At 34.0% G+C, this 24412-nt stretch overlaps 3 protein-coding genes across 7 annotated transcripts in view; 1 reads left to right on the top strand and 2 right to left on the bottom strand.

The window, feature by feature from the left end:
• The window catches only part of LOC109350674 (carnosine N-methyltransferase-like), a 28535-nt gene extending 26553 nt beyond the window's left edge, over positions 1 to 1982 (top strand). For all 3 annotated transcript variants that reach the window (XM_019591927.1, XM_019591926.1, XM_019591925.1), the window contains 3 exons: positions 257 to 325; positions 410 to 463; positions 1718 to 1982. In XM_019591927.1, coding sequence (XP_019447472.1) covers positions 257 to 325; positions 410 to 463; positions 1718 to 1786 — 192 coding nt within the window. In that variant the 3' untranslated portion in view covers positions 1787 to 1982. The remainder of the gene's footprint in view (positions 1 to 256; positions 326 to 409; positions 464 to 1717) is intronic.
• LOC109350671 lies at positions 3383 to 11464 on the bottom strand. 2 transcript variants are annotated; one of them, XM_019591919.1, is made up of 10 exons: positions 11358 to 11464; positions 11188 to 11268; positions 10736 to 10882; positions 8944 to 9846; positions 7562 to 8732; positions 7175 to 7470; positions 6272 to 6378; positions 4895 to 5045; positions 4552 to 4704; positions 3383 to 3781 (listed from the first exon to the last, which is right to left on the bottom strand). In XM_019591919.1, the coding sequence occupies exons 1-10, from the start codon at positions 11394 to 11396 to the stop codon at positions 3656 to 3658; spliced, it is 3174 nt and encodes a 1057-aa protein (XP_019447464.1). In that variant the 5' UTR covers positions 11397 to 11464; the 3' UTR covers positions 3383 to 3655. The 2 variants fall into 2 exon arrangements, with proteins under 2 accessions (XP_019447464.1, XP_019447465.1); XM_019591920.1 differs by having other exon boundaries at positions 7562 to 8669.
• Positions 14269 to 23995, bottom strand: LOC109350670 (heat shock 70 kDa protein 17-like). Of its 2 annotated transcripts, XM_019591917.1 has the most exons (14): positions 23155 to 23992; positions 21106 to 21338; positions 20167 to 20326; positions 19752 to 19997; positions 19499 to 19635; positions 19029 to 19365; positions 18739 to 18900; positions 18335 to 18409; positions 18158 to 18258; positions 17990 to 18059; positions 16265 to 16321; positions 16107 to 16168; positions 15122 to 15194; positions 14269 to 14842 (listed from the first exon to the last, which is right to left on the bottom strand). In XM_019591917.1, the coding sequence occupies exons 1-14, from the start codon at positions 23923 to 23925 to the stop codon at positions 14636 to 14638; spliced, it is 2691 nt and encodes an 896-aa protein (XP_019447462.1). In that variant the 5' UTR covers positions 23926 to 23992; the 3' UTR covers positions 14269 to 14635. The 2 variants fall into 2 exon arrangements, 1 of the variants encoding a protein (XP_019447462.1); XR_002108119.1 differs by lacking the exon at positions 14269 to 14842 and having other exon boundaries at positions 15131 to 15194; positions 16107 to 16174; positions 16264 to 16321; positions 23155 to 23995.

The following is a 24412-nucleotide window of genomic DNA, read 5'->3' as shown; positions in this document are numbered from 1 at the left end:
TAAGTCCGGTCAGGGATCAGACCAGACGGAATGCCTGGTCCAGTCCTGACAACATTGATTGTATGTCTTCTTGGTAGCATTCTTGGGCTTGTACAAGTACTACTAGTACTTGACCTAAATATTAGTGTTAATATTGTAACACAGTACATCCTATCAATTATGTAGTTTGATTGTGGTCTTTCTATTTTCTTCTGTCATTCTATGTTTATAATTCTTTAACATGGGTTTGCATTTTCTTACATCGAAATGTCTGTAGGAAATGTCTATTGAATTGAGTTTGGAAGATGTTAAAAAGGTTGCCTTGCATTATGGATTTGAATTTGAGGTAATCTCATTTCATTTGGATGATACCTTTTCTTTTTATACAAGTAACTAAATTATATTTGCATGGTCTTGTCATTAACTGCAGAAAGAAAGGACTATTGAAACAACCTACACTACAAATCCTAGATCAATGATGCAAGTAAGATTTTCATACATGTGTCATAAGTATATAGTTTGGTCCTTGCAATTCAGAGATATTAAACTGATGTATTAATATAGCTGTTTATTTATTATTTTGTTATTCTAGATATCACTGCTTTAAATTAAGTTTTTGGTCTTGTTATCGAGTATCGAGTGAGTCTCGGTGCGACGGTAAGGTTGTCTCTTAGTGACAAAGAGTTCACTGATTCAAATCCTAAAAACAACTTTTCCGTTTACAAGGTAAGGCTGTGTATACCCACCCTCCTCATACCTCAATAGATGGTAGCTTTGTGCACTGGGTCACCTTGTTGACGTGTGCCTTAAACTGGTTAAGGAATAAAAAAATTGTGAGATTGCATTCAGAATCACAACCTTTAGACTCCTGTATTTAATGCACATTACTATCTTAGATACCCTAATCAATACCCTAGGGGTACTTGTTCATATTGCCATAAATTTTTGTGATAGGTTTTCTTTTAAAATATTAAAATTATTTTATGATAGAGCAATACATCATTTGATAGGATACCGTATCTGTACACTAGGAGAAAGAGAGTGGGGCCAAGAGAGGAGGAAAATGGGAGTAGTTAAGGAAAAGGGTATAATAGAACACAAAAGCAGAGAGAGGGAGAGGGAGAGGGAGAGGGAGAGAGAGATCATTTGTTATTAATGAAAAGTTAGTTACAAAATAGAAGGACATGAGGTATATATACTAATGGAATGGCTTGACAGCTTCCTTAACCTCATCTCAGAAATATAAACACTGTAACAACTAATAGCTAGCTATACTCTAATAAATGGGACTTACTTCCCCTGTGTCATGAATGACATGGCTATTAAAGGGAAAGGGAATTCATTCATGCTTTTCAGAGTGAAAATTGTGGAGGAGAGACTTTCTCTCTGGTTAGGAGTGTAAACTATGGAATTTCTATGTTATTGTAGATTAGAAGACCTTAAATCAAGACTTGATTGTTGTTTGTATATTTTTCTTTTAAAATATTAAACCAATTCAACCAAAAAATACATAAAAGCAATATAAGTTTCATTTACTTGTTACAAATTGGTAAAGTTATATGTATTTACATATATTTTTAGTTGAGGAATATGTTTTAATTTCATGGTTTGGACATTCTTTTTATCATCTAATTTCATTTCCCCTTGCTATCCATTATAATCATAGCAAATCATTAACACTGTATCTACTGAAATCATTTATTCCGATTTGTTAAAAGGTTTATGATCCTCTTTGCAGAATCGTTACTTTGCTGCATTTTGGACCATGAGAAAAAAATCTGCAGCAGTGCAAGTGCCATTAGAATGAAGCATAAACACTTTTGCTTGTTGGGGTTTGTACCTTCCCTTGCTTGAGTGGAAAATATTCATGTATTCATGAATCCTGGTGGTAACTTCATATCATGAGAAATCTGAAATTTATGCATTTGTTTGAAACTTTATATTTAATTTATGGATATTTTTGACAATGAGATGCAAGCCAAATAATATATGCTTTCTTATACCAATTAGGTGTTCGGATAATGGTGTACGGCACTACTAGATTCTCAGGTATTGTATTAGGCTGAAGGTCAAATGTACAATTTCTAGAAACGGTATTTGTCAGGAGGGATAGTCATGCACCCTAAAATGAATTATTAGTTCTTGACCAATAAGGTGAAGAAATACTTTTGGTTATACCAAAAAATATTATAATGGATAAGTTTTTGTGGGTTTAATAGGTAGCATCCCTTATAGTGTGTGATAGCTACTTGTGTTTTCCATAAAAAAAGAAGGAAAGGAGGAGGAAAGTAAAGGAAAGAAAAATCAATTTTTGATTGTTAGGTTTGGATGAACAAAGGAATCACCACAAAAATCTTTCTTTTCATATTTTGGGTGAACTTTAGCAACTTGCATTTTAGTGATGCTGCTCATTCTTAGTTTCCTGTTTTTTTTTACTTTGGACATGGTGACAGAAAAAAGCTTTGTCAATGGTTTTTTCTCTGTTATTTTGACATCACAAGATCTATAACAACTTGGACCATTCTTTCCTACCATTTCCTTTTTTATATCATGTAATTACAAGATTATATTTTTTATTACTTTTCTTTCCTTCAACTTTCATTTCTTCTATTTTCCTTTCAAACCGAGCATAAATCCCAAGTTGAAGATTTGATGTTGGAGCTTGTTTTCCGAAACTCAAGATGGCAAGCTTATGCTACTGCAAGAAGTTGAAGTTTCGTAGAGAATTGGATTGATAGTGCTTCAAGTGTGAAATTCATCATAGTTGTTGTTGGTCCAATATGTGAACATAAGAAGTGGTGAAACTGATATTTGGGTGGCATGTCATGTATCATAAACTCCTCCACGTTTTGGTCAAAGGCCATTTGTAGCCTCTTAAACACCACAGACACAGTTTAATGGAGAATAAAGCTGCTGCAACAACTACTGTTAAATATGACTTTTAAGAGTCTTATATTGGGTAGCATAACAAATTCAATATTACACTTAAGCTATAAAACTTTCACATAATGGAATACTCTTTTGAATCAAATTCTTCTCATGTTAAGTCCTAACAATTAAAGTATATTGCTAAATTCTAATAGGCTATGATTCAGTAAATATCAATATACTGAAAATCGTCATAAACATCAACTCTTAAAGGGACTCTTAAAGGGAAGACAATTAGGAGTCATGCATTAGGTAATATAACAAACTAAATGTGGTGTTTAAATAAAAAAATTCTCTCACTTAATAGACAAGTCTTTTAAGTTAAACCTCATCTACATAAATCATAACACACTAAAACAAGGATAACTCTAATGGGTACAAAATAATTATCTACATGCCTAAGGGTTGTATATTCAATAATTGTTTAGACAAAATTAAGTGTTAAACATATTCATTTCAATTCTTTTGTGTAGTATAATAATCATTCAAACTTGAGTGTAACACATTAAACATAATCTGTACATTGGTAAAAATGGCTTGTACAATCTAGTAATTGAGTTTTTTCTTCAACATGTGAAGTTTTGATTTTAACAACAAACTAGTGAATCACCCCTAATAGTTTTCATACACACAACTTACAAGTTTTTCTTATACGAAAAACATATAATATTGGGTATGGATCAAATAATGTTGATGGCACATCATAGTAATAATTGATAATCTGGGGATTTGGCTGGAAAAGCAGATTTCATATTTCTTGACTCATATCAATAGAACTTGGGACTTTAACAAAAGGGATAGAGGGAGATGTATTGTTTTCTTTGAAAGGAAGTAGCTTTCCTGAATATAAGCTCTTAATGATCCAGCTAGAAGGCTGCACAAGAAAATCAATTAACATTTCAGACACACATACATAAAAAAGGTGGCCAAAGGTCTTGCCTAGTGGGGTCTGGAGAGAATATATGTATGCGCCTTACTCTCGTAAACAAAGATGTTGTTTCTGAGATTTGAGTCCATGACCTCTAAGTCACAAGGTAAACAACCTTAATATTGCGCCGAAACTCACCCATATAGAATAATAAAATTGTTGAGCATGTTTGATTCACAACAAAGATCCTTCTGTTTCTACTTTAGTTAGATGTTGTATTGACCACCCGAAATAAGTAAAACATCAATTTAGACTGTCATTTGACATGATCTATCTCAACTTGGTCCCTAAAATTCTAAAAACATCAACTTGGTCCCAGATTTTGCATACCATCAATCAAATTTGGTCCCTGTGACAACCTTATACCATTTTTTTTGCTGTGAAGCAAATTTTAACTGATGTTATACAAAGTCCAAGAGCAAACTGACAGTTTTATAATGTAAATGACCAAATTGATCGATGATATCAATATGGGGAATATATCTTCTGTCCCAAGATGTGTACCACTTCATGCATCTTTTCATTCTCATTGGTCAGAAAATATAAACTTAATTATTTAACTCATGTTTTACATTTCCGACTAATGAGAAGCAAGGGATAGATAGAGTGATACAAATTTTGAGACAGAAGATGTGGCTCCATCAATATGAGAGACCAAATTCACAATTCAGTCGACCAGAAATTAAACTATACTAAAATTTGTACTTACTACATACCATTATTGGAATATCCTGCTCCAAAGCACAGTAACTCAAATGGCGTGATATCCTACTCTTGTCTTCAACTACAATAACTCTCACTGAAATCCTTTTGTCATCAGTGCTTGGAAGCAACCATTGAAGTGTTTTGAACACCTTTCCACCTCCATGCTGAAGGAGATGAGAGAAGTATATGTTTATAAACAAGCTAAGATATAGTGCATCAATGTAGCCATTGGTATAATCTGTACCAATTGGCTCTCAAAAAGTGGAGAAAAAGAAAGTGAAAATTTCGTACACCATAAACAAATGTGAAGGAACAACTCAAGATAAGAAAATGAAAGGACTCTTAGTCTCTTACCTTGATGATACTTGTCAATTTGGTGCAGAAGTTATGCTTTCCATGAAGCATAATTCCTACTCTTTCAAAAATATGTTTTTGGATTGTGCAATGAACTCCCCTCTCAATTCTGATCCACTTCATGTCATTTCGATTTGGAAGAATCATGTATCTGATACAGAGAAACCAGAGTCAGTGGGGATTGGACATAATGTCAAATATTTTCACTGATTAAAGAATCAAGGTTACAAAAACCTCAGCATAAGCAAAATCTATCCTTTACATCAGCTAAGGCATTGCAGAATAATAGATCTAACCTACCTATTTGAACAATTTTAGATCTGCATATAACCATTATAGAAGAAATTTTTTGACCTATATTATCTGAGAAAGTTGGTGATATAAACTGGACAAGAATAGATATAATATGAATATTATTGATAGAGATGACACTATGAATACATTGAATTCTCTAGCGATTCGCAAAACCTAGAACTCTCCCATTGCCGAAAGGCCCCTCCTTCTCACCCTTATCCTTATTTATAGGCAACATGCCTTATTTCCAACAAACTAACAATCACTGACAGGTATTCTAGCATTTTCTGACTAACTTACTAAAGGGATCCTATCAGTTGGCATCAGCATTCTAGGAAGCAGAGTAGTAAAATTTATGTTCATGCTTTAGATAAAGGCAATATCTCTTCATCAACACTGAATGGTGGGATTTTGGCCAAGTATAGGGGATTGAAACATTTGGCAACATGGAATCAATTATCCTTTCCTAAAACAGTTTCATCTAGGGATCTATTACTAATGATCAGAAAATATGGTTCTTGTCGACCTGTCGTTTTAAGTTGCCTACAATGACTCTGTCTCCTATATTCTGAATACTATTTTAACAACATCTTTCTAAACTAATAACCTGGAGAATGAGAAAAAACTAAGCAAGATCACCATAATTGTTCATCTTTTGTCACTGTTGGTAATGTCAACCATTTGCTTTTACATTATATAATTTTATGAACTGTGAGGTTTCCCTTTCTTTGAGCACAAAATGTTGCCTTGTTCCTGTCCAGTAAATGCATAACTAAAATGCTGAACAAACAAACAAATAAATAAAGCATAAAAAATGAGAGTGGAAGGGAATGACCATTCTATTCTTCATTTCCATAATAATTGTAACTGTGTAACAAATGTGAACTGAACTTTTTCTGATGTTTGGAATATCAAAATCATTTGAAATCAAGATCCAATTTGTCAAAGCCATGCCTGGATTTATATTAGTTTCACAACAATCTTTCTTCATACCAACATGACCAAGCATTATAACCCAAATTAAAGAGCATGTTAAATAAATTTGAAGAGAACAAAAAGTCAATTCATGACAACAGAACTTACTTTTCAGGCTGTAAAATAGTTCCAGATGCAAGACAGTCACTAAGCCAATCAACTTTTAGTATCGGGGCACCAACAGTACAACCATACAAGAATTTGGTCGTTTGTAGCTGAGACAAACAACATATAAACCATTATATAGAAGCAAACAGTGCAGTCATTATATCAAAGTAACATTTTAACTACTGATGCACAATTTGTCTGTTAGATATCATATATTGAAACTTCAGGGAGACAGGAAAAAGGAAGAAGGTTTACCCACGAAAAAGAAAAGGATGGCTATTTGAATAATACAATACCAAAACCTAGTACACCTATTTATACTAATAATATGCTGAAACTGAAGTACTAGTATCACCATTAGTCCAGTACAAATCAAACACATACTAATTTAAGCTTGGTTGACTAAGTGACTTGTTCAACAATCATCACCCAGAAGTCATATATAAAACTTAGTACAATTAGTGCTAAAAGTGCATACTTTGAGTCCCTCTCAAGCCCAGATTTTAACTTATGAGAGCATTCTCTTGCAAAAAGTAATAAATGTCACTCCTTGACCCCTGCACAACACTTGTCAGCTTAAGCTTTTAGGTGAAATGGTTCCTTTACATTTATTCAGAGTTATGTACTTGTTAGGGACTGCAATTAATCATTGATATCATTACGAAAAAGAATCCCCAATGGCATATAATGGGATGCAAGGATATTAAATAATAATAACACTAATAAGAAGAATGAAAGAAAAAAGGGTCTGGGGAGGGTAAATGTATGTAACCTTACCCTCACAAGCGAAGAGGTTATTTCCAATATTTGAACTCATGAACATATTAAAGGATGCATACAAATTAGCTAAAGGTTTAGTATTAAGAAAAAAGGACAAAAGATTATTGATCATTAGAAACAAACCTTTCTAATGCATAAAATAATAGGAAGCTCCAAGCAAGATAAGGTTGAACATCTCTTGCCCCTTGAATTTGGAGGCAAGGGAATATCAGAAAGAACTATCCCGCCAGACTTTCTTATAAGCACTTCCATGTCCCTTTCCTTCTGACTAGATAATCCAGTGAGCAGGAACTCTGTACCTTGAAATATATAGTCATTTACTACCCTTCTGCAATAATTTGTCAAAGAATGTTTCATATTTGGCATAGAAGGGGTCGATGACTTTGAAACTCGTTGCCTTTTTGCTCTAACAGATGAACCTACATTATTGAAGCAAAAGACCAGTAATTTCTTCAAAACCTGATATATAAAATAGATAAATACAATACACAACCAGAACTGAAGACTAACATTTTTTATATGAAGGCTCCAACTTTAACAATTTCCTTTTCGGATGAATCTCCTCCACTTTTTCTGAGAATCGTACTCGCTTTCTGACACTGACATGTCCATCATGGAATTCATTGCACTCAGCTTGTAGCTTGATAGGGTCATTGTTCTGTTGATGCTGAACAACAGTTTCTGATACGACATGATGATTCATATGTTTCTCTACACTGATATCATTTACATCAGTTTTAGGGCCCAGAACGCGGTGGCGTGTCTTACGATTTAAATTAAGGGGTGACTTCTTCTCATGTATCGGTTCTTCTAAAATGCAAATTGTATCTGCGGCATTTAGTTTTAAATCATCAGCACTCTTGTCATCTATTGTTTCTATAATTGACTTGTGATAAACAAAATGTCCATGTTTTTCATCATTTTTCCTTTCATCTGTATGCTTGGATGCAAAGAGATTCTCAGAAACCATTGTCTCAAAAGATGCAGCAACAGCAGCACTCACACACTGATTAGTTGGAAGTGGTGTCAAATTGTTTCGGTTAAGAGCTTGGTTTGGTAGCATTATGCTACAAGTCTGAAGAGAGTTAAACTGTTTCTGACAAGTATGCTCAACCATGGTTAACTTCTCAGGCATTTGTTCAACCACCATTACTGCAGTGATTGGAATATCTTTGACGAGTAGTACAGGCATAACTTTCTCATCTCTACAGTCAAATGTAACATTCTTATCTGGGACCTTTTGACAATTGTCCACCAATTCAGAGATGAATGGGACAAAATTTCCAGAATCATTTTCTCTGTCAATGTGACTTTTGAAATTAGCATGCTCTGAAGAAAAGCTACATGGAACAACTGAACAAAGAGGATCAATCAATGAAAGACTAGAACATCTGACCACATCTTGAGAATGCAATGTGCACTCATCAAGTTTGTTGTGTAAACCTTCAGAAGGCATACTTAGCTGAGAACCACTTGTACACTTCGGATCAGCCTTTTGGACACAAGAACTCTCATCTGGAACAATATCTGCAGATTCTGAAAGAAAGCTAGTCTCTCTGACGAAAAACTTCGGAATACATTCTGCATTATTCTGATTCAATGAAGATGAATCTAATTCCTTCCAAGAGGGAGACAGAGAACAAAAACAAAGTATCAAGAACAAAAACAAAGTTTCAAGATGCTGAAATCCACAATAGCATATATAATGCATGATAAATAACTGAAAAAAAGAATGCAGGTTTGAATAGGAATTTTGACCAAATCAAGTGACAAGTGAACTTATTCTTTTTCCATTATTTATCAAATAATTTTTTTTCATTTCACAAAGACTAAAATCTGGATTGTCCTCTGGACATGTAGAACAGAAACAGCAAGTATTAAAATTAACTAACCTGGTTGAGGGCTAAAATATTAGAATCATTCTGTATGAGTTGATGAGATGTAGTAAGATCATTTTCAAAATGTCTGGGAGTATCTGAACCAGAACCACCACCATCAGGATGCATCTCCCATTCACAACGTAAGGAATCAAGAGAGGGATCCTGTGTTTGCTGCATCTCCATTTCAACTTCTAACTGCTTTTGCTTACATTTATCAAAGTCGGCATGCTGTGATGTGAGCTCTCTATCACTTTGTTTTTTAATGCATCCACTATAATTTTCAGCATAGGAGACACCTATTGCTTGAGATATAGCTGAATTTCGAATATTTTCCTCAGTGGAAACACCAAGAGGTAAGCCTATATCTTGATAATCATCTTCCATAAGGAAATCATTCAAATCAGAAAGAGAATCACTACAGTCAGATTCTTCACTTGAGGAATGGAAGCCATTGTCCAACCCCTCGAGCCGTGCCTGCTTCACACGAAGTGCAGCTTCAAGTACAGCATCAGCGCATATTGTTTCTGAAACTGACTCGATCTTTATTAAATCATGTATGACCAATGCCTCAGATGCTGCAATAGAAAGTTCAACTGCATTACTGATATCATCACCCTCGAAGCGTTTGACATCGGATTTTTCTTTCTTTCGTCTAGCAGAACCAATTGTATCAATCCGAGATTTTGAAGCATCATTCGTCAGGGTTTCAGGGACAAAATCAGGCAGCATATTTTGATCACATGCATGATTGTCTATCATATAATTCAAGTTCTCTCCTAAATTAACCGAAATTTGAACAGGTTGTAATGATTGAACTTTACTTAGTGTGACTGCCTCATGAGATTCAATCAAATCTTGGGTTGGTAAAGAGAGTGAATCAACATCTGAAGAAAGATGCAGACTAAAGTGAAACACCTGCTTCAGAAAAATATAGATAGATCAAGAAAACACATAGTCTAAAAATTATTGTCACTTATTTCTCTAGTTGCAAGGCAATAGGATCTACAAATACATCATCACAAGGACACATTTTAGAAAACAAGTCTGCTTGTGTAGGTCAATAAGCAGAGCAAGACCTACTTAAATAAGAGAAATTAACTAAGTTTCTACGAGTATTCAGTGTCGGTTACTTCATACTTTCAGTTTCATGCCTCTTTTATAATGAACTGTATTTAGAATCCTTTCACTGATCTCTCTCAACAATTCAAAATAATGGACATTGCCAAGAAATTGAGGCAAGTGAAAAATCCATATACAGCAATTTGTCACTGGATAAGTTAGCCTCAGGAAAATATTTGAAAATTTACCAAAAATGATGTTACTTATAAATAAAAAGCACAAGAATTTCTGAGTAAATAATTGTTGTGTGGTGATAAACAGAAAACAAAGTTTAAGATAAATTCTAGCAGATAAAAAACATTAACCCATAAAGTAAATTCAAATTTTCACAATTCCATTGTGAAGCTTTCAAAACTGGAATATTCACATGGGTGCAGTTAAAATATATATGCTTGAAGAATGAACCAAAATAATAGAAGTATTTTTTTGGTACTACCAAGAGTATCTCCTCACCTATGGGTGGTAAGAAACTAATTGACCTTTTGGGTAAGAAACTAGTTTACTTACAAGTATTTATATGTATGTTTGCCCCTGCCAACAAGCGTCACTCCCAGGAATTGAACCATTGACCTTTTGGTCTTTATGGGTATCTAGCGGAACCTTACACAACTAGACCGACGCCTTATTGGTATACAAGTATTTTTGGCCAAAGCAAAAAACATATAAATAAACTAATAAAACTCACATCATTTCCATGAGATGGAGCAACACTAGCAGGTGAATTATCTTCTCCAGATAAGAACAAATGGCAACTTTTATATCTACCTTCTTCCCTTGATATTGCATTGATTTCTTCACAATCATTACAGTTTCCCTGAGAAGCTTCTACCTCCTTACTCATTTCAAACAACAGAGAGCATTAGCAAAGAAACGGACCAGACCAATAAAAAAACATTTCGAGACTATTTCCAGGATTAGAACCACAGATGACCTCTAGGTTATAAGACAAACAACATTACAGTTATGCCGAGGCTAATCGGCTAAAGACAAAAAACAAATAAATAAACAAAGGAACCAAACCAATCAAATATTCCAATACTATTTCCAGGATTAGAACTGATGACCTCTAAGTTAGAAGGCAAACAACGCGCCGAGACTGATCGGCTAAAAATAAATAAATAAATAAATAAAAGGAACCTTGAGTAATTGATTGAAAGGAAGTTGAGAATATTGAAAAGTGATAGAATTGTGAAGCCACGATGGAAGCCAAGCTGAATCCTGTGATATGTATTTGGAATTAAGAAAAAGAGAGAAAATAATTATTAAAAAAAAGGGAAAAGGAAAAAGAGAGTGAAGAAAATTGTGACCTCGGAGAATTGAGGAGGACGAAGCCCTAAGCTAGCCATGGAAGAGAGAGAGAGAGAGAGGAGAGAAGAATGACCCAATTTCACTCAATGATGGTTTTGGCGCCAAATTATATCAAGTTTGCGTGACGCGCCAATTTGTACCCAAAAATAAATAAATAAATGTATGAACCACCTCATGTTCCAAATTGGAAGAAAAAAAAGCATAGTAATATTATTGGAAATAAATAATAACTAATTAGGTATAATATATCATGTTTGAGGAAGAGAGCATATCCTCTATTCCAAAAAGTGTGTCACTTCATGTGTTACTTTCTCTAATTAGTCAAAAAGATACTTTATTATTAAATTTTAAACTTAAATATATGTTTTCCAACCAATCAGAAGAAGTGTTATATGAAATATCATACTCGTTTGGTACAACAGATGTTGACCCATTCTTGGATTGATGTATATGTAAAATAAGTATTACATCTTCTATTAGACTTCAGCCTACGGGTGAACCTAAGTTAGATTATGTTAGATAAAGCTTGTCTTTTACCTAATCTTAAATATTGGTCAGTCATTTTTTTGAATCCAGACCTGACCCTAAATATCGACTCAGACAACCTTTGATCTCGAATTCAACCCTAAGCCCGATTAAGTATAATGTATATCTCTTTTAGATAAAGTATTCTCAATGTTTTACTTATTATTATTGTTACATAATTTAACATATGAAATGATATATGTATGTATATTGTTAAGGATTTAATATGTATGTACTGACAGCGTAAGTGTTTTTTACACTGTTAGTAAATTATTCATCATTGATTTGTTAACCATCATTGACTCTAAAACAAAGGTAATACAAATCAACGGTGGATGATATGCTGACAGTTTAAAAAACTTTACACTGTCAATGCACAGATTTTAAACTCTATTGTTAATCATATAAATATGATGAAAAAAATTAGAGAATCAATGATACTTTCACACAATAGATGTCATTATTTTATACACAGTTAAGTAGAAACACATACAAACATGATAAGTGAGTGACTATGAGATGGGTCGGGTTATGCTAGTCCCATACCAGACCCTAAATATTATATTGATTTAAGTTTTGAACCCAAACCTAGACCCAATGAGACCCATCCTATTTGGGCCCAATTATGATCGAGCCAAAGCGGGTGAGTGATAGGGTTGAGTCTTGTTCACTCCTACTTGATTTATACGAGGGAACATACTAACATGCATTGGAATCATAGTGTAAGACCCCACCGAATCCTTAGATCGGTCAAAAGATCAAATGTTCAATTCCTAAGAGTGACGCTTGTTGGAAAGAAGTCACACACATGAAAGAGATTAGTTTATTATATGTTGGGTGGTGAGATACCTTTGTTTATACCAAAAATACGAGAGAATAGTCTCTCACCTTTTAAGTAGGAGTGAGCATGGGTAGGGTAAGGTTCATCCTTTACTTGATCCTAAGTATTGGTCGAATTATTTTTTTGAACTCGAACCCGATCCGAAAGCTAACTTGACCTAAAATGTCAACCAAACCAACTTTTGAACTCAAAGATAGACCCGATTAAATGTTACTTATTGTTATGAATATGCAATTTGACATATGAAATTATATAATTGTAGATATTTTGTTAATCATTTACATATATGTATATATGATGAAAAAATTAGAGAATCAAATATACTTTGGACCAAAGAGATGTTATTATTTCGTAAATAATTAAATAAGCACATAGGACACATGATGAATGGATGACCGAGATGGGTTAGATAAAATCATGTTTGTCTTATCTTATCCTAAATATTGATCATGTCTATTTTTGAATATCAAACCAACCTTAGACCCAATAAAACTCTACCATATTCGAATTTGATCCTGATCGAATCAAACAGGATGTGTGGATAATGTTCAGTTCTGCTCACCCCTACTATTTTAAGTTGGATCATAGTGGTAATAACCATATATATATATATATGCATTTGGATTTGTTGCATTTATTAGGTATGATTATTTCAATCAATAGTCTAATGATTCTAATTTTCAATTATTTTTAACATGTCCTATATATTCGAATAGAGAAAAATGGCCTGTTATATGTAAGACTAAGACTAATCCTCACACTATTTAGGCTCAATTCAAGTCTCATAGAGTTGTCAGCAATTCATTTTTAGTGGCCCCTCAAATATTTTCCTATTAGGAAGAATGTTGAAAGGGACCTTGATATTCTAAGTTGACCTATTTCTCTTTGTTATCTAAGTGTTGTCGGGTCTATTTATAAGTTGAATTTTGGAGGAAAATGAAAGACACATTAAAGTTGTAGAGTCATGAAATACACTTATATTTCGTTTCTCACCAAAATCCAATTTGCAAATAGAGCCTCCAAAATTTATAGTGAGATGGATGTGTTTGTCATAACATGGCTCATTATGGTGCCATCGAGTCTTATGAATTCGATTATTATGTTGTTCTTTCTTCATAGTATGATTAATATGAGTTCACATTCGAAGAATTAAAGCAGCCAAAATACAAGTCCCCTATCTAGCTTTGCCATATGTGGCATAAAAAGGTTAAACATCAAGGCCCACCAACCATGCATAATTTAAAAAAGGTTTGAATGCAAAATTATTTGTTTTACTCCTAAGGCAATAGGATGGTCCCTATGTTTTTAAAACAAAATAGAGTGTGCATGTGTACAATTTCTCCTTCATTTAACACTTCTGCCATTTCCTTCTATAATTAAAATTTCAAAAACTAAAAACTTCAACATACAAATGTAAGATACAATTATGTCTACAAGTATCATGAAGCATTTATTATGTATAAGCATAAGATATACACTTATTTTCTAGTGTCCATGCTTACAATAGTTACTCTAAATAAATGCAATTAGAAAGTTTGTTAATCAAGCAAATTTTCCATTAGATGATGTTTTGATCAAATTTCTGTGGGTTTCTTAGAATTGTTTTTCCTTATCACATTATGTGGTTCAGCAAATACATTACCTTCATATGGCTGCAAATTACAATTTTTTCATCCCTTAAATAGGGAAAAGAAATTAATTATAAACTAGTAACTATAATAGTAGTTATCTAACCTCAAAACTATTAGCACTTGTTCAGTAAATACTGCATCAACTATGCTCTCATGCTCCCTGAAAACTGGCATTGCCTCTTTTCACCTATTCATTCTACTACCATTACCAGTCAAGACCTCTAACGATAAATCGTGCAGGTACACCATTAAAACTGGAACAACACGCATTACTGCTTAATCATAACTCATCACGAGTTTCGGGTTGCTTGTCAACTGTTTCATCACTTGAACTGTTTGAATCGTTCGTGGATTGATCACTTGGAGAGGAGCTATCATTCGAGGAGGAACTAGAATTATCAGTTTTCTGCTCACTGCTCTTAGTTTCGTTCTTTGTAGGCTTCTGAACTTTTGGCTTGGGCTTGGGAATTCGATTACAACTAGCAACCTGTAAATTAATATAGGATCAGTATGTGTATACAATGTCTTGGGGTGTATTTGATTTTCTAAATTATGAGGGCAACATGGAACGGAAAATTATTTGTAGTTTGATTTTTAGATTGGGCTCTAGTACTACATAAAAACCTTCTAATGGGACAGTACAAAAGTCAAAAAATTTATGCCACTACTACAGCAAGGGACAAAACTTTGTGCAGTACACTTAAATCTTCCGCTGTTGTTCCTTCCATCAAAGCACCTATGATCCAGAAAAATAAAAGAAATGTACCTTGTTTTTCAGGTCAAACACCTTTAGATATACTTCTTCAGAAGTAAATACTGGTGTGCTGAATTCGGATGTCCTACCAAAAAAATACAAAATAAGAAATTAACAGCCAATTATATCAAAACTACAATATTATCTGGACAAATTTTTTTACTAATCTCTGGGAAACAGTCTTAAGAATATGAAGCCATTAATGTTGGATTAGATGATGCATTGGTCAACTTGAAATCATTTACATAGTCCTACAGAGAACAAGGGGTGATATCTCTGACCAAATGAAGGGGTAAAATTCGGGAAGTTTTTATCTAGAGACACCGGAAACTTTTGCAAAAGAACATCCCTAATGCTCAACACAAGTGGAGCCTTGACTAGGCTGGCTAGCTCAAGATTTTAAAGGAAAGGATTTTATGAAGAAAGATTCATGGGAAGCACAATATGCTGCATCACATAGACAACGAAACCGTAGGTAAAACAGACTTTCCTATGACAAAATAACCTTAATTTATAGCAAGCTATTTTCATTACATATAGCTCATATTCATTGATCATATTTTTTAGGTATAAATTTATGCAAATCATTGCCCTTTCAAGTCTTTCTACCTTAGGAAAGGTAACAGAAGAGGAAAGGAAACCATTTCCAAAGATTATTTCTATCAGTTAGCACAGTAACTTCTAATATTCTATTAACGTTGAAAACTTGAAATTGGTCATGTAATATTATACTTAAATAAAGAAAATAAACAAGATTAAGAATATAATTTTACACCAATTGATGCACAGCACCTACAGAATTTCATAGCATGAATAAAGGCTGCATAACTCAGACTTACAACTCTAGGATTGTAACAAAGATAAATTTTATACACTCATCTACTTGTGATGCTACTTCTCCTTACTTTTCAATAGTTCATGCACAATATTGAAATGACCAAGGTCATAAACAGATTAAAGCTAAAAGAAAACCAAAATTACTATAACAATAACTTACTTTTTTTGCTCAGTTTCTTTCTCATCCAACCATCCCTTTAACTTTTTAGCATCATCAACTACCTAGCAAGTTAGGAACAAAAAAAAAATGAATTTTCTGAATTTAACACATAAATTTTAATGGATTCAACATTATTAAAATCAAAGTGAATCAAATACCTCATCTACTCGTTCTTTTGGAATCCAAGACTTGTTTGCTTTCCACTCTTCTACAATCTGCAGATGTCAGCAAAGGATATATTAATGCGCCTTGTTACATTTTCATTTCTCAAACACTTTGGAAGAAGTGGTATAGAAAATTTTGTCAATCAACATACGGCACTTCAGAAATTTACAATAGCACAGCCAATTGCTAATTATACATATTTAGTTTGCTTAACTTTTACAAAAAGGTCATCTGTATTGCATTATCTACCAAAGCTCAATAGAGGATCACCAGTTTCTTTTCAAAATATTCATGGGAAGTTTCAAAGATTAACATGACAGCAAAAAGCTAGTTTAAGCACCAGATACTTCAAACATTGTTCCAACAAAATCTTTGGATGGGCACATGAGTGATGACATGATAAAATGGGATAAACAACAGATAAATATGTGAACGAATATTGCCAGTAATATCAGATCAATTTCATATTTCAAATCATGTCCTTTTCTCCACCTAATATCTCAATGAGGCCATAGGACGACCAGGACAACCATTCCTTCAAATCAATGATGAGGAATTTACATAATAGTAATAATACAGGCACACTCTTCTCATCCTATCATAATACAGATTCTATTGTACCAGCATTCCAATGGAATGCATACGATAATAACTGGTATTAACAGTAGGAAACATCAAGAAAACCAAGGAGCCAAGTTCCTATTTCAATGACAGGAAACAGTAAATGTAGAGAGACAACAACCGAGCCTGACCCTACCAAGTGGAGTAGGCTAAAGCTAAATGGATCATTTGACACCATTGGGCTCAATCATAAACTGAATATACTAGTAAAAACCCATTTTATAGCAAGGTTTACATGACGAGTGATAATGAATGAAATAAAAACAAAATGGGTGATGTTGTAGAAAGAAGGAAACAAGAGGTGGTAGGAAAGGGACAAGTGGGTGGTGCCATTCATATTGACTGTTAAAATATATGAAAATATGAAATATCTCACAATATCTTATATTATCTCCTGGAGAATATCTGAATATTGAGAGAATATCACATATGATCATAATTATATCTTACATTAGTTTAGAATATCTTAGAATAGAGATTACCTTATGTTAAGCACTGGTATCTATGAAAGATAGAATAATAGGAAGATAGAGTGAAAAAATGCCCCCTAAACCAGAATCATGTCCTTTTCTTTCTAACTAACTAACTAACTACCTACCTATGCCTTCTAACTGAATTAACTAACTAAGGGTAAAGTAGGAAGTTTGCTTGCTATTTACTTAGCCAAACCTTCCTCTTCCCTCTTTTATATACGTTTCGAATTATAGGCCTACCCTTACTCTATCACCTTATCTTTTAATATGATTTGTTCCTTATTTAATTAGGAGTGTAATGTTAGTATAAAGAGGGATAAGTGTTATGTCCTGTGTATCTCATCAATCACAATTATAGCAATACAATTTACTATTTTGAATTTCAACATTGTCACATAAGAATCCTCTAAGCAATAACAAGATAAAGAAAGAAAAAGAAAAACAGCCAGCACCAACAACAAACTACCATGTATCAAGAGGTTAGTAGAGAACACACTAGCAACAACAACAACCAAGCCTTATCCTATTAGGTGTGGTCAGCTACATGTATAAATTGACACCACTGGACTCTAAAAAAGCTGCCATAGCACATTACATCAGAACTCAGAAGTTTGTTGTTAGTACCTGTTTCAGCTCATCAAGGTATTTATGGGTAAGCTCAACTGCCACTGGACGAGCTGTGAGCTCTTTTAACCTGAAATATGTTAAGTGATTCAGAAAAACGTTACCGCACTATAAAGGTGTTCATAGTAAAATTAATAGAGCTAGACTATAACCAAAAATAAAACAGACCTAAAGAAAATTGGATCACCAACAGCTTTTAATGTATCTAGGCGTTCTTGAAACTCATCAGCATTGGCATCTTCACCATCCATATACAACCAGTCTTGTACCTGACAAATGCAAGAAGCTTAAGTCAAAATTCATACAATAACATTTCTTATTTGTCTCTCTAGGAAAAGGGTTAACCTGATCAAGCTTCTCAACAAAAGACTGGCGTTCCTCAGCGGTAGAAACCTTTTCGAACTCCTCAAGAGTTTCAATCTGATTAAATACAGAAGTGAGAACAGGTTGAAAAATAATTGTTACGTTAACAATAACAAATAGACATAAATAGTTAAATTAGTCCATCTTTTAAATTCTGAGAAAAAACAATAAACTTAAAAATGTAGAATCTGTAAAGCAATAAAATAAGATTAGGAGCATCATAACACAACCCCCATTCTCCCTCAAGACAAATACACGACCATTAGAGTAGCAGTCCAACTAATTAAATGTCAACCTATTATCGTACTTTAAAAGAAAATGGAGATCTTAAAGGCTAACGACCTTCAACATCAAAGAAAACCATATGCATATCATTCACTACCAACCTTTTCCTTAGTAGTATAAATATATCCTTCTAAATCATTTTTTAACTCTGCTGTTCTTTTCCTTTCTGCATCTTTTTTGTCTAGTGCTTCTAATTTGCCTTTAGCTTCAGCAAGAAACTCATTTGATAGAGACACTCCAGGTCCAGTTATCTTCTCAACAATCTGCCACCAGTGAACAAGAAGACGAAGAAAATATATTAGATATCACTCCCCCCCTCCCCCGGAAAATCACCAGCCAGTACCAGTTTAAGACTAAAAAGAGAAAAAAAGGGAAGTCAGTCAGCTTTCACCTTTAATGGAACCCTAAAGGTCCTCTTTTTTAGCTTTCTCTCTGTCAAAGGTTCTGTGGCAGCTTGCTCCTCCGTACTATTGTTAGGTGTGTCACTAGTCCCACTATCAGTTTGCAAGTTTTCATTGCTTTCCTCAGAACTATTCGTAGCACCAGCTTCATTTGATGAGTTTGATGAAATTATTGAATTCTCTATGGTCAAATTCTTTTTAGGAACTTCCACCCACTCCATTGTTTCAACAACAGCATCTGCCCGATCCAGAGAAAGAACTCCACTCCTACTAAGGGAGAAATGTATATTTGCCTTGATGGGGGATGACAGGTTCCGAGATGAGTACCTAGAAGAATAGTGGAGAGAGAAAAAAAAGGAGGGCATCAGATTTCATACACATTTTGCATGAAAAACAGCTGCTTAAGAGGCTCAAATCAGCAACTATGAAATAGTTAGTTCATGAAGTGTCTTATCCTTACTTTTCACTTGCATTTGTCAAACCAGATATCTGGTATTGAGCAATTTGAGGAGATGCAACACCAGGAGGCAATTGATTTTCACTTTCATAAGCAAGTGATACTTCAAAATCTTTGTTATGATTAATGGATCTGAACATCTGTGAAGTAGACAATACTATGGATGGTGAGTAAAATTGGAAACTAACATTGATTAATTTCACTCCTTTTAAAATGTTCACATGAAGCATGAACTATCAATTGATAATTGATTTACCTTACTAGGTAGTTTCTTCATTCGAGGTACAAGTAACTGCTTAGAGCTTTCATCTTTCACAATATCAGGACCATTCAACTCATACACAAACCCATACAAGGAACCATCAACCATTCCAAGTTTGCGGTTCAATTTGATTCCATCACTTATATTTGCAGCATGCAGAGATGCACCAAGAACTATAGCTTCATCGGCATCAAGATGCCTATCAAGTTCTTTTCTCCCAATGAACTCTTGAAGCTTAGCCTGTAATAATAGGAAACAGAAAAAGAAATAAATTTTGATATGTTAATGCTAGACCTCTGAGTAATCTGCTTTATGTGTAAAACCAAAAAACACAAACACTGTATTGGATAATAAATAGACACCAAATTGCCAAACGAATGGCAAACACTAGGAAATAGATTTCTCAAACCTGTAGTTTTGGAACTCTGGTAGCACCTCCAATTAACTCTACTGCATATATTTGGTCCACTGACAGGCCTGAATTCTCAATCACCTCTTTCACAGGTAAAAGAGATTTTTCCCAAATATCTTCACAAAGCTCTTCAAACTTCTCGCGGGTTATTGTGCTCCTGGAAGAAAAGAAGCCTTGAATGAAGAACTATTAAGCATTAACTGTAGTAAAATATACCAAAATTTGATCATCAAATATTTATTTTCTTTGTTATTGCTTGCATTTTCTATTGAATAATGAATGCATTTCCCGTGCCAAGCTTGATCATATATGTGAATTTCATTATTCAAAATGCATTTCTCAAATGTTCCTTTTCAGGTTTGTAAATCAATCCTTTGAAAATAGCAAACCTAACTCGATGCCTGACCTTAGATTTAAGAACATACCAACTTAACTATTATGAATATGCAGTATTGCCTTTAAGTGTATGGTCATCAGTCTCAATCAAGCTGAACATAAATATTTCCAAAATTAAGATTTGGTTTCATGAAATTGTGTTTTACTGATTAGAAAAGGACAAGACCTTATTTTAAGCCCACCACTAATATCAATATGCAGTTTTACTCATGCAGGTTGTGGTAAGGGAACGTTTTCCTCCTGGGTATCTTTTTTGGAAATTTCTTTTGGATATAATATTTTTTTTTTCATATTAGTGTTGGTAATATTGTGGTATAAACTATACAGCTTGGTTATTATTGTTGTTTTTGTTCATGCTCTTTTTCATAATAATGTCTTAAAAAGTGAAACAGTATGGTATATTGACAATTAGAGTCTGACTTAGATCTGCAAAAATAAGAACGACCTACTTTGACTCAGGCTTCAGATTCATATAGATTAAATACACTATTTAAATCAGAATACTGAAGGAGCTGATGAGTAATTTCAAAATTCACCTACCTGAAGTCTATATCACCATGAAGCGATTCAACTGAAATGGGAGCTGCTGTGTTTGCACTAAGAATTTCTTTTGTTCGTTTAACCTGTTTCTTCAATTTAGCCATAGCCTTGGGAAATTTCCTTATATCTATTCCATTACCGACTTGGGCATTGAACTCATCAGCAAAATACTCCACCAATCGCAATTCCATATTCTGACCACCCAACTCTGGGTTCCAACGAACATCCTTAACCTACATGAATTATGAATTAGGTAAGCGAGTTAAGAGGACAAGATGTGCAGGAAGAATAAAAGATAACATAATTTATCTAAAGAGTGAACTATGAATTTATTTCTTCTGCTTCACAGTCAAAGAAATTTATGGAGGAGTCATTGTTAAATAGCATTGTGAAGCAGCTTGGCAACTTTTGAGTAAGCTGTTTGGAGATTGTAGGATATGTCTCCAAAATTTTGCTGGAATGTTATGTGGTCATAAATTTTTCTCCACGCATTTTATGATGTATTTTCACTTTTCTACTTTTCCAGTGTCGTTTGTTTGTAGCCAGGATTTCTGGCCTCTCTGTTTTGTACTTATTCTTTCCTTAACAGATTCCTCTTTATCAAACAAAGAAATATCCTTTATCCTAGATTTGAAGTCATCAGACACAGTTTGAATTTCAAATTAAAATTGCACAAATTCATATTTTCAACTTTCATTCAAATGTTAATATATGCTCAATGCTTGTTGATAATAACTAAATCAGGAGAAGACAGAAAAACTTCAAGTACTGGTTTCTTTTTTATCAATAGCAATATATTGTGTATCTGCAAGACAATGTGAAACAAAATATCATTGTTCTCAAACTGAAGAATGTATATCATGTCATGGATACAACATCTTCGTGTCCATCATGTAACAATTACAGAGGCACTATTTGAGACCCTACTCAATAAAATTTGAATGTTGCAACCCCTAATCCCTAATAGGGATCAAATATTTGATTTCAAATTTATTAGATTCATGTGCATTTTATCATAGATTTTTAAAACATGAATATATTAATAGCTATGTTTTGATGATAACAAAATATATACACCACCTTTGCATTTCGCACAAGGATGATCAGCATGTTATTCATTTTTGTTAGAAAACATTGGCATCAACATTAACCAATATACACATGTTATTCATTTTTGTTAGAAACAGTATAGAAAGCTACTACGATAACATAAAATCCCAATTGCTTAAAAAAAAACCACAACAACCAGGCTTTTTCTCACTAAGTGGACGTGCTGCATGGATCAAATGGCATAATGTCGTATCATAAATCATGCCTATAGGCAATCCAATTACATATAATTTGTCTTAATGATTTTGCCTAATATTTTTCTTAGTCTTCCTCTAACTAAAGAGATTGGGCTATCCTCCATTTCATATGCACATATGCCCAAACCACCTAAGGTGGCATTCGACCATCTTTTCTATAGAAGGTGCTTCTCAACTTTCGCTCTAAAACACCCATTCCTAAATTTATCTTAACTGGAGTATCTACACATCTAATATTTAATCACTCTATATCTGTTTTTACTTTATAGGCTTAAATATTGCTTGGTGCTTCCAACCTAGTTTATTTTCATTTTCATCCCATCATTGTAGAAGCTGTGGTGTCATGTCTCCTATGTGTGGCACCAAGTGACATCTTTGTGTGGAGCCATAACAACACTTAATGGACATCAGATAAGTGCATGGGATGAATGTCAAAATAAACGCAACACATTTTTTTCCCTACTAAAAAAGTAAAAATAAAATAACCCCTCCTTAGTATCACTAAACACTATTTACACGAATTACTTAAACAAGGACGCGCACTCAAGATTGAATTATAAAAAAGGCCGCCAACCCGTGGTATTTGAAAACATGCCCCTACAGGTTACAAGGTATGCAACCTTACCGCTACGTTGAGGCTCACCCTCTTGAAAATCGAATTATACAGGAACAAAAAACAGTCAAATTGAAAGCTACAACTGATATTCACTCTCATATAGATAGAGTAAGTAACAAGAGTTACCTGAAACTGATTAATCCACACAGGTTTCCCATGCTCCTTACTTTGATAAGCTGAGAAATACACAAGTGCAGCATAAGTAGTCCCTGCACCCATGTCATAGAATACAACATGCCTTGTCTCATTCCAAAAATCCTTATCAATCCCATACTGCAATGCTGCACCGGAATGTTCGTTAATCAACGAAAGCACATTAATCCCTGCCAATTTCGCCGCCTGAATAATCCCTTTTCGTTCCGATTGCCCGAAATACGGCGGCACCGTGAGCACCGCGTCTTTGATCGGAACCTTAGAATGAAACTCGGCTAAATTCACTGCGTAACTCAAAACCATAGCAACCAATTCCTCAGGTGAATAATAAACGGTGCCGTTTTCACTATCAACTTTGAAACTAACCGCTCCTCTGGAATCTTGTTTAACCTCGAATGGCAAGTACATTGAGTCGAGAAATCGCGTTGCGAAATCGTAGGGTTTTCCGATGAGGTCTCTGATGTGAGAGAAAACGTTTTGAGGATAGCGAGCGACGAGGCCGGCGGCTTCTTCGGCGAGGAGCCGGTCGCCGGAGTTGAATGAAACGAGTGCCGGTGATTTACGCTTCGACATTTCATTGATCGCGATGGAGATTGGGATCTGGCCGGGTTTTAGGTTAACGACGGCGACTTTGAGCGATTCAGAGCCTAGATCGACTGTGAAAACTGCCGACTGCGATCGAGAAAAGAGGAAGAGAGAGACCGAGAAAAATATCAATAATGTAGACATTCTCAACTGCAACATTTTGCAAAGTGAGTGATCAATGATTTCAATTTAAAGGTTATATATATAAAAAAATGTGTGTTATGGTATGTTAGGAAAATGAAGGAGAAATAGTGAGTATAGGGTTTAAAAACTTAAATATATGGTTTTATTTTTTTATTATTAATTTAGAAATTTTGAGTAATGTTTATGTGGAAAAGTGACAGAATGTGAGTGTTTAACCAATAATATGATGCTAGGTGGTGAAATGTACACGTGGCAAGAAATGAGATGGTGTGTGATGTTGTTCTTTGTGGAGCATATGCTTTAAGGACAAAAAATATCATAAGTGTGTCATTTATTATAATCTGTTGAAAAATAATTATTTCACTACAAAATTAATAATTAAAACATTACTTTGACCAATCAGAAAAAGTTCATATTCTTTTTTTTAATGTGATAAGCCACAACAACAAAAAAATATGACACCTTAAAAAATTCATATGTTTTCGGTTTTTTATAAATATGT

This window comes from Lupinus angustifolius, chromosome LG06, assembly GCF_001865875.1.
Source record: "Lupinus angustifolius cultivar Tanjil chromosome LG06, LupAngTanjil_v1.0, whole genome shotgun sequence".
Taxonomy (NCBI): Eukaryota; Viridiplantae; Streptophyta; class Magnoliopsida; order Fabales; family Fabaceae; genus Lupinus; species Lupinus angustifolius.
The sequence above is the reverse complement of the archived record's forward strand: the minus strand, read 5'-3'. Positions and strand labels throughout refer to the sequence as shown.

Bases quoted from the DNA above. Each gene is read 5' to 3' on its own strand.
- LOC109350671 (XM_019591919.1), bottom strand. From the start codon at position 11,396: ATGGCTAGCTTAGGGCTTCGTCCTCCTCAATTCTCCGAG. The intron at 11,269-11,357 runs GTCACAATTTTC...TACATATCACAG, and splicing joins GTCCTCCTCAATTCTCCGAG to GATTCAGCTTGGCTTCCATC. The intron at 4,705-4,894 runs GTAAGAGACTAA...CATCTCCTTCAG, and splicing joins AATTGACAAGTATCATCAAG to CATGGAGGTGGAAAGGTGTT.
- LOC109350670 (XM_019591917.1), bottom strand. From the start codon at position 23,925: ATGTTGCAGTTGAGAATGTCTACATTATTGATATTTTTCTCGGTCTCT. The intron at 19,366-19,498 runs GTAAGGATAAGA...CTATTCTTCTAG, and splicing joins TTGACAAATGCAAGTGAAAA to GTACTCATCTCGGAACCTGT. The intron at 18,060-18,157 runs GTCTGTTTTATT...AACATATTTCAG, and splicing joins GGTGATCCAATTTTCTTTAG to GTTAAAAGAGCTCACAGCTC.